This window comes from Panthera leo (assembly GCF_018350215.1).
Source record: "Panthera leo isolate Ple1 chromosome Y unlocalized genomic scaffold, P.leo_Ple1_pat1.1 chrY_random_Un_scaffold_82, whole genome shotgun sequence".
NCBI classification, from domain to species: Eukaryota; Metazoa; Chordata; class Mammalia; order Carnivora; family Felidae; genus Panthera; species Panthera leo.
The window spans coordinates 39,671-49,738 of record NW_024962236.1 but is presented as its reverse complement, the minus strand read 5'-3'; the positions used below and the strand labels follow the sequence as shown (position 1 = coordinate 49,738).

The following is a 10,068-nucleotide window of genomic DNA, read 5'->3' as shown; positions in this document are numbered from 1 at the left end:
TGGATCAGTAATACTTCAGAGAAATCCAACGGCTATTATGTATGCAGGTTTAGTCACCACGCTTACCCATACTCATTTACACTATGTGACTTCCATTTTAAAATAAATTACCCTGGAAAGATTCCCAGATCAGTATGTGAGATTGGTACAAGGCCAAGTCATTTCCGAGTGGATTCCATCCATGTCCATAACCAGCACCAGTTTGTTTGTTTGTTTATTTATTTATTTATTTATTTATTTATTTATTTATTTATTTATTTATTTATTTATTTATTTATTTATTATTTTTTGAAATTCACTCATTGGTTTTTAATAGAAACCGTGAGGTTTCTCAATGCATTTTCAGTTTTACCCACTTATAAAGAATTTCCCAAGTTAATTTTACTAAACAAAACCTTCCGAGTGTCTACCATTTCCTTTAGGAGTTCAGTAAACATCAACATTACATTTCAGTATAAAATCTTTAGAAACGTCTGAAGAATGTGTACACAGTTGAACTTTGAATCTTTTGGTTTGTAATCACCGAGCCCATGACATTCAAAGCCATACAAATCCTTACATTACTAACAGTGATATGCTTGAATTTCTTAGAAATTCTTAGAAAATACCCTTGGTCAAAGCATTGGAATCCAGTTAAAACTCGGAAAGGTGTGGGATTCAGAATACCCACGATTGCAATTGGTATTGAGAATACCAACTATTGCAACAACTTTCCACACATATTCGATCTTTCGTCCGGAAAGAGTGGCAGTCAAAAAAGGAAAGAAAGAAAGAAAATGAGGCTGGAGGAGTCGGAGGTGGGTGAACAGCAAGGAAATTCTAGCTTTATTACACAAGCATGGAACCAAATTCCTTTGGAGGGGGTGGGGGTGGAAGTCTGACGACTTCAGACCAATGAGGGAACAAGAGAGCACATGGATCTGCCCCTACAGTCCTGGAGACATCTCAATCTGGGGTTAGGAAGAAAGGGGACCTCCCTTGCGGTCCAGGGGTCTCCTCCCTCCGCAGACCCGGTGCTGGGAGGCAGCAGAGGGCACACCTGCCCCGGAGTCCCAAAAGGCGGCGCCGCATCCCTGGGGCGCTGGCCTGGACCGTCTGGTGCTTCTTCGCCCATAAAGTGCACTAGGGGACGCGATTCCTGCTGTCCCTGGTTCATCCCTCCAGGCACAACCCGTCCCGGGGCTGAGAGGTCGCGCGGCGGTGGCCTGCATCTCACGCCCAGGCACTGGGAAGCGGCGGAGTCTCACCACGGGTTCCAGGTTCACTCCCAGGACTTGGCGCGCCTGGCGCCGCGCTTCTGCCAGGCTGCTCTCGACCCACACGTCGCCGACTACGCGGATGGTGGGGAAGGTGGTCAACGTCGGGGTGGCCGCCCTCCCACTCTCCTCCAGGGTGCGGCCCCTGGAGCAGGGCCCGGGTGCCGCGGGCTTACGGGGGCTGCTGTCCTCGCGGGACGGTGGCGGCGGGGGCGGCACCTTCCTCTGGCCGACCGCCACCTTGCGGGCTCCGTGGCGCCTCCGCCTGGCAGCTGGCCGGCGCGTCTGGAGGCGGGCCTCGGGGGGCTGGTGCCGGGGGTCCGGGACCAGGGCCAGGAGGGAGGAGTAGCCGAAGACGTCCTTGCTGCGCAGGATGTGGGGGGAGAACTGGTGCTTGAGGCTGCAGAGGTAGCTCCAGAGCTCCGCGTCTGAGCTCATGAACTCCGTGCTGCCGGGCAGGAATAGCTTGAAAGCGTCGATCAGCGCCTTGGTGCTGTTGGCCAGCGACAGTCGCGACGGTTGCCACCGCATGTACACCACCTTCTCCTCAGGCGCCTCCAGCGCGGCCCCTCCTGCAGCGCTAGAGGCTCCTCCCCCGGCGGCCAGGGCCAGGGCCTCCCCGGGCCGGCGCCGCCTCCTCTTCATGCTGCTCAGGATGTGAGGCCGCTAGGGGCCGCCCGCGCTTGCCAGGTCTCGCGGCCGCCGCAGGGCCCTGATGAATTTCCTACCATGAAGCCAAATCAGGCGGCAGGCTGTGAGAGTTACACCGCAGTTGCTAGGAGACCAGGCGCTTTGTGAGGTCACAATGTCTGCATATCTTATCACGGTGGGCTGCCCAAAGCTGCCTTAGGTTTGGCTGTGTTTAAGATTATGCCCTTGAGAAAGACCTGTACCTAATCTTACCTGAGAAGGCCCATAATTCTTCACGAGTTCAAGAGGGTTGTCTTAGAGGTGAATGCACGGGTGCTTCAGCCTCCATTAATTCCATCTAACATGAAATGACACTTAGCGGTGGACAGTACACACACCTTGCAATCAAACACGACTCTAAGAGGGTTTTAGCTAATTAAATGCCTTGTCATGCAACGCACTGAAAGCCAAATTGAAATAACTACTCTACCCTTTCAAAGAATACCGATATACTGTGCCTTGCTTAGGGTTCCATACGTGTGTTGCTACAGCTCACAGTTCAGGAAGCTGTTCTTCACAGCAGCAGCAAACAGTTTGCCTAGTTAGTATCCATGCTCACTTTCATGCAGCCTAGGGAAGACCGAGTCATTGTGTGCTTAAGAGCAAAGCGTCAACGAATTCTGTGTGAGTGGCCAGTAGGGCATTCAGTGCCACTAAAACCTATTCACTACCTACCAATTCATGATATTTCAGGTAAGTCATACACAAAGTAGTAAGAGACCGTATGGGATTCCAAGGGTAGAAAACGTGTTACACCGTCCGTGTAAGGGCTTTTGAAAGCAGCCAGCATAGTCCATCCATCATCACCACATACACAATTCATTCACAAAATACTACAAGGACCACCTACCATGATCAAGTGAAATACACTTCCGCATGAAAGGACGACTCCAAACTATGTGAATCACTAAGAGTGATAAGTCATGGTAACAATCAGAAGAGAAACTTGCCAAGGTCAACGTGATACATGTGACAGGCCTCTGTCTTTATTCAGCTCCTTTTCTTAAACACACAAACAAAACTTTCATCTACGCAGCTTAAGCTACTACTACCTCACGCTCATAAAGTGCTGAAAATGGAAAGCTATCCTCATATTCAGTAAGAGCAACCCCTGAATTTTTTTTTATTAAATGTAATTTATTTTCAAATTGGTTTCCACGCAACACCCAGTGTTCATCCCAACAGGTGCCCTCCTCAATGCCCGTCACCCACTTTCCCCTCTCCCCAACCCCACGTCAACCCTCAGTCTGCTTTCAGTATTGAAGAGTCTCTTATGGTTTGCCTCCCTCCCTCTCTATAACTTTTTCCCCCCATCACCTCCCCCATGGTCTTCTGCTGAGTTTCTCCGGATCCACACATGGATGAAAACATATGGTATCTGTCTTTCTCTGCCTGACTTATTTCACGTAGCATAATACCCCCCAGTTCCATCCACGTTGCCACAAATGGCCAGATTTCATTCTTTCTCATGGCCAAGTAGTATTCCATTGTATATACATAAACCACAACTTCTTTATCCACTTGTCAGTTGATGGACAGCTAGGCTCTTTCCATAGTTGGCTGTTGTTGAAAGTAGTGCTATAAACATTGGGGTACATGTGCCCCTATGTCTCAGCACTCCTGTACCCCTTGGTAAATTCCTAGCAGTGCTATTGCTGGGTCTTCGGGTAGATCAATTTTTAATGATTTGAGGAACCTCCACACTGTTTTCCAGAGCGTCTGCACCAGGTTGCATTCCCACCAACAGTGCAAGAGGGTTCCTGTTTCTCCACATCCTCAACAGCATCCATAGTCTTCTAATTTGCTCATTGTAGCCACTCTGACTGGCATGAGGTGGGATCTCAGTGTGGTTTTGATTTGGATTTCCCTGACGAGGAGTGCTGTTGAGCATCTTTTCATGTGTCTCTTGACAATCTGGATGTCTTTTTTAGAACAGTGTCTGTTCAAGTCTTCTGCCCGTTTCTTCACTGGATTATTTGTTTCCCAGGTATGGAGTTGGTGAGTTCTTTTGATAGGTTTTGGATACTCACCAATTATCCAGTATGACTTTTGCACACATCTTTTCCCATTCGGTCAGTTGCCTTTTAGTTTTGTTGATTGTTTCCTTCACTGTGGAGAAGATTTTTATTTCAATTAGGTCCCGATGGTTCATTTTTGCTTTTAGTTCCCTTGCCTCTGGAGATGTGTCAACTAAGAACTTGCTGACGCTGAGGCCAAAAACGATTTTTCCTGCTTTCTCCTCAAGGGTTTGATGGTTTCCTGTCTCACATTCATGTCCTTCATTCATTGTGAGTTTATTTTTGTGAGTGGTGTAAGAAAGTGGTCTAGTTTCATTCTTCTGCATGTTGCTGTCCACTTCTCTCAGCACCATTTGTTAAAGAGACTGTCTTTTTATCCATTGGATATTCTTTCCTGCTCTGTCAAAGATTAGTTGGCCATAGGTATGTGGGTCCAATTCTGGGGTCTCTATTCTATGCCATTAAGTCTATGTATTTGTTTCTGTACCAATACCATGCTGTCTTGATGGTTATAGCTTTGTGGTAGTGGCTAAAGTCTGGCATTGTGGTGCCTCTCACTTTGGTTTTCTTCTTCAATATTACTTTGGCTATTCAGGGTCTTTTGTGTTTCCATACACATTTTATGATTGCTTGTTCCAGCTTGGAGAAGAATGCCGGTGCAATGTGATTGGGGCTGCATATAATGTGAGGACTGCGTTGGGTCGTATTGACATGTCGTCAATATTTATTCTTCCAATCCACGAGCATGGGAGGTTTTTCGCTTTCTCTGTATCTTCTTCAATTTCCTTCACAAGCTTTCTATATTTTTCAGTATACAGATCTTTACATCTTTGGTTAGGTTTATTCCTAGGTATTTTTTGACTCTTGGAGCATTGTAAATTGGCAAGGTTTTCTTCCTTTTCGTGGCCGAATAATATTCCACTTTGAGTGTGTGTGTGTGTGTGTGTGTGTGTGTGTGTGTGTGTGAGTGAGTGTGTGTGTAATGCTTGAGAGAGAGAGAGAGACAGAGAGACAGAGAGACAGAGAGAATGTGTGTCTGCCTGTGGAGCATATTTTCTTCATCTACTCATGCATTTATAGGCACTTAGATTGCTTCCATGTCTTGACTATTGTGAATAATGCTGCAACGAATATGGGGTGCAGATATCTCTTCCAGATAGTGATTCTGTTTCCTTTGGGTATATACCCAGAAGTCGAATTTCTGGATCATGTGGAAATACTATTTTTAACTTTCTGAGGAAACTCCATGTTGTACTGGTAATGGCTCCATGGTAACAGCTGTACCAATCTATATTTCCACCAGTAGTGCACGAGGGGTCTTCCCATTTCTCTACACCTTTGCCAACACTCGTTATCTCTTGTAATTTTGATGATGGTCTGTCTACTCAGTGTGAGGTGATATCTCATTGTGGTTTCCCACGATGTGCATTTCCCTGATGTTTAGTGGTAGTGACCACTGTTTTATGCATCTGTTGGTTATTTGCAAGGCTTCTTTGTAACAATATCTATTCAGGTCCTTTGCCCATTTTTAAAGGGGATGTTGATGATGAGGATGATGAGGATTTTGCTATTGGGTTGTATGAGTTTCTGAAATATTTTGGATATTAACCCCTTATTTGGGACATGGTTTGCAACTATTTTCTCCCATTCTGTACGTTGCCTTTTCATTTTGCTGATCATTTCTATTGCTGTGCAGAAACTTTTTAGTTTGATATGGTGCCGCTTTTTTAAATTTTTGCTTTTGTTGCTTATGCTTTTGGTGTCACATGCAAAATAGCCTTGCCAAGACCAATGTCAAGGAGCTTTTCTCTTATGTTTTCTTCTAGGAGTTTATGGTTTCAGATCTTAAACTGAAGTCTTTGTAATCTATTTCCAGCTACTTTTTGTGAATGGGATAAGATAGGAATCCTAACTTCATTCTTTTGCATGAAAATATCCGGTTTTCTCAATACCATTTATTGAAGATGCTATCTTTCTCCATTGAGTATTCTTTGCTCCATTGTCACATATTATTACTTGACAGTATATGCATGGGTCTATTCTTAGACTCTCAATTCTTTTTTTTTTTCCTTGGAGTTTATTTATTTATTTTAAGACAGAGGAAGCACGAATTGGGGAGGGGAAGAGAGAGAGGGAGAGTGAGGGAGAATCCCAAAGAGGCCCCACAACACTGTCAGTACAGAGCCCAGTGCATGGCTCAAACTTACAAAACCCGAGCTGATCGTGACCCAAGACGAAACCAAGAGTCAGGCGCTTAACCGACTGAGCCACTCAGGCACCCCATGGGCTCTCAGTTCTGTTCTGTTGGTCTATGTGTCTGATTTTGTTTTGTTTTTGTTTTGCCAGTATGATACCGTTTTGATTACTATAGCTTTGTAACAGTTTGAAATACGGAAGTGTGATGACTCCATTTTTTTTTTCCTTTCTCAAAATTGCTTTGGCTTTCTGGGTGTTTGTGATTCTATGTGAATTTAGGATTGTTTTCTTTATTTCTGTGAAAAATGTCATTGGAATTTTGGTAGGAATATCAGTGAATCTGCACATTGTTTTAACTACTATGGGCACTAACAATATTCTTCCCATCCATGAACATGGGCTATCTTTCCATTTCTTCACGTTTTCTTCAGTCTCTTTCACCAATATCTTATAGTTTCCAGTACACAGATCTTTCACCTCTTTGGTTAAATTTATTGCTAAGTACTTTATTGTGTTTGATCCTATTATAAATGGGATTATTTTCTTTTTCAGACACATTGTTGTTAGTGTATAAAAATGTAATTGATTTTTGTGTGTCAATTTCGTATCCTTCAACTTTACTGAATTTAGTTTGAAGAGATTTTTGATGGAGTCTTCAGGGTTTCCTATAGGTAAGATGATGTTATCTGAGAGACAAACTATCTTCTGATTTATAAACATTGTATTTCTTTTTCTTGACTAATTGCTCTGGCTAGGATTTCAGTACTAGGTTTAATGTAAGCATCTTTGTCTTGTTCCTGATCTTACGGAAAAGCTTTCAGCTTTTCACCATTGTATGATGTTAGATGTGGGTTTATCATATATGGCTTTTATTTCGATGAAGTTCATCCCCTCCAAATCTAATTTGTTGAGAGTTTTTATCATGAAGCGATGTTGAATCTTGTCAAATGCTTCATCTGTGTCTGTTGAGATGAGCATATGGCTTTTATCCTTTATCCTGTTAATACAGTGTAACACCTTTGTCGATTTGTACATAGCGAACCATCGTTGTCTCCCAAGGATAATCCCCACTTGATCTTGGTGTATGGCTGAGAAGGGCTGGCCATTTCAAGGTACACAGCTGGGACTGAGGTCTATGGGCCTCTTAGCCAGTGCAGATATGGGTGTAACTTCTCCCAGAGACCTTGACGTATGGGACTGGTGACAGGAGAGATGGCAGATGGCGTGATAGCTGAGCCTGCAGGGGCATATACCTGTTTCTGGGTATATAGTTGAGACTGCAGTCAGTGAGTCAGCAACCTGGCTATGGGCCTCCATTCTCAAAATAGCGCTTGGACGGCATAGGGTTTCAGAATTTCCTACCTGGATCCCAAAGCTCCCAGAAAAGCACTGTTGTCTGTGGATAGATGCCAGGTTTTTATTGCTGAGCGGGGGGGTGGGGGGGTGTGGATATGAACAGGGGACCTCCTGTGCTACCATCTTGCTGATGTCATTCTCTCAGCCTGGTTTTTAAGAGTCAGCACTGGCAAGCCCTAGATAAGCATGCTAAGGGAAGTTTAGAGGCAACTTCAGATAGATGTGGTTACTTCCCAGAATTCAGGAGGTTCTGTGAGCAAAGACCAGGCTTCATAACTTGTGTTTGTCATGAATATAACACAAGTGGCTCCTAACTGCTCCATTTTTTAGGACTCACTAACTCCCATTATTATCCAGCTGACAACAGAAGGACCTGTTTCTTGTTTGACCACAGAGGCCAATCTTTACTAGATCAGGCTTCAGGAAGGAAATAGACCACAAACTGGCAAAACAGAAGAATCAACAGAGATATTGTCCAGAGAGCGGCACATCGAGGAACCCCTGGGCTAGTGATAATGGAAGAACCATTTCCATCCCAGGACCTGAAGGAGTGGGGGAGGGGGCAGTTACAGGGCTCCATGGAGGAGAGCTGTAGGCAGCCACGGCAGAAGTGAGAGCTTCAGAAGGAGGACGAAGCCAGCTTGCAACCGTGGAGCAGAGCGGAAACCAGAGGAATAAGTAACTCAACCATTCTTCCTCTTCAGCTGGGCTCTCTCGTACATGGACCAAAGCCAGCTACCAGCCCCTCTGTACTTACAGCACCTCCCCAGCAACTTTCTCAGCCAGCATCTGATGGTTCCAGGGAAAGTCCCAGGGAAGCTTTGCATTGGCCAGGATTGAGCCAGTAGGAGACCACATTCTGAGTGGCTAAGTCTGGTGTGCAAAGGGCTTCAGGCTAGAAAGAGAAGTTCTAATGCCAGAAGAATGAAGACAGGGAAGGGAACCGAGGGGGATTATATCCATTGACATCCACTGTACTTGTTCTTCTCAGACAGACCAATGCTCTGCCCTCCACACATCAGCAGCATTTTGCAATTACATTCTCCGGAAGGGTTAAGGTCCTCCTCTGTTTCCTTAAAGTGGGATTAAATCAGGCTCCTTTCATGTTTATCAAAACTTCACGGAAAGCTTGGAGGGACCAAAGTTGAAAGAAGGCTGTGATCTGAAGCCAGGTCCACCATAGCCGCGGGTCCCTGCTAGATGTGCTTCTCTTTAACCCTCAACCTGATACCATGTTTCTGCATCCAGTGCACCAGTCCCAGGACCCACCTCTTGCCTGCCATCAACCGCAGCATTTTGGGATCAGCAGAAAGAATGCTGCCCGCTTCCCCCTAGCCCCCCACACAAAGTCCTAGACTCCTCTCCCACATTACACTCCCAGCTCAAAGGTGAGTTCCATGCACAGCAGTGACACACTTCACATTATCACGCAAGGCTATTTCACATCTCCTTAGTTAGAACCTCTCCATTCCCAAATAGGGGTTTGACTTCTCCTTTGTAAAATCAAAGGGCTCATTGAAATGCTTTGGTTTGTTTTGTTTTTTGGAAATAAAGAGCAGTCTTCCTTTCCAAAGATGGTTCAGAAAATTGCTGAGAGATTTAAAATAGCAGCATGTCCCCACTCCCACCCATCAAGTATTAAAAAATATGAGGGTCTAGACTCAGAGTATCCAATTTACACAAGGATACATTAAAATCAAAATGCTTTATTGCAAAAATCTGCTTCCTGCTGGGAAAAGTTGACCTGCCATGTGTCAAGGGGGAAAATTCTAGAGAGACACCACAATTTTCCCTATGCATAGGGAATCATAGCTGGACCTCAGGGAGCTACAGGTCAGGAGCTCTGTCAGTTTGGCAAAATGCATTCTTTTTTCCTCTACCCACATCTGGAGCTACCTTGTAATCAGTCCCTCCTGAGTCCCGTTCTCATGTTTTCTTTTCTTTTGTTTTTAAGGTTTCTAATAGATGAGTTCTCTGCCACCCCCAGCCAAGTCCTTGCAGCTTCCATAATCACAGAGGTAGGAGATGAAAACAGAGGAGATTTTGTTCTGAGGTTGGGCGTGCATCTCTGGCAGTAGGGGACATTTTGCCCAACAGAGATTTAATTGCTACCTTTGCATTCTGAAGATAATGCTACTCCATTATCTGTTATTGTTATAAACATTTTATGATTTTAAAGAAAATCTTTCCTCTTCTTTTTTTTTAATGTGCCTATGCTCAGATTTCCTTGTTGTCACTTTTATTTGGGGAATGTTTACAACTTCCTCTGGAACTGCTGATTGTCAGTGAGGAAACCAATTGAGATCAATATGGGCGTGAAGTATTGATCTACAAGTGGGGGCAATCCGTGGTACAGACCTCCAGGTGCTACCATGTCAATGCAGTGGCCCCCCCACCCCAACTCCCGATTCCTCCCCAAGATGCCAGGACATCCAGCCTGCCTCCTGTCAAAGCCGCACAGTGCCAGCGTCTGATTGTCCCCATTTCTGGGTTATGCCGAGCACACTGGGAGGCTGTGATGCTTTCAGCAAGGGGATGGGCCTGCTTCAAAC

General features: G+C 45.0%; 1 protein-coding gene across 1 annotated transcript; it reads right to left on the bottom strand.

Moving 5' to 3' along the window:
- Nucleotides 1-797: 797 nt before the first annotated feature.
- LOC122212868 (coiled-coil domain-containing protein 71L-like) lies at nt 798-1,908 on the bottom strand. Its single transcript, XM_042926843.1, has one exon. The coding sequence runs from the start codon at nt 1,899-1,901 to the stop codon at nt 957-959; it is 945 nt and encodes a 314-aa protein (XP_042782777.1). The 5' UTR covers nt 1,902-1,908; the 3' UTR covers nt 798-956.
- Between the last annotated feature and the right edge of the window lie 8,160 nt (nt 1,909-10,068).

What these genes read in the sequence shown, in the direction of transcription:
- LOC122212868 (XM_042926843.1), bottom strand. Translation starts at nt 1,901, where the DNA reads ATGAAGAGGAGGCGGCGCCGGCCCGGGGAGGCCCTGGCCCTGGCCGCC.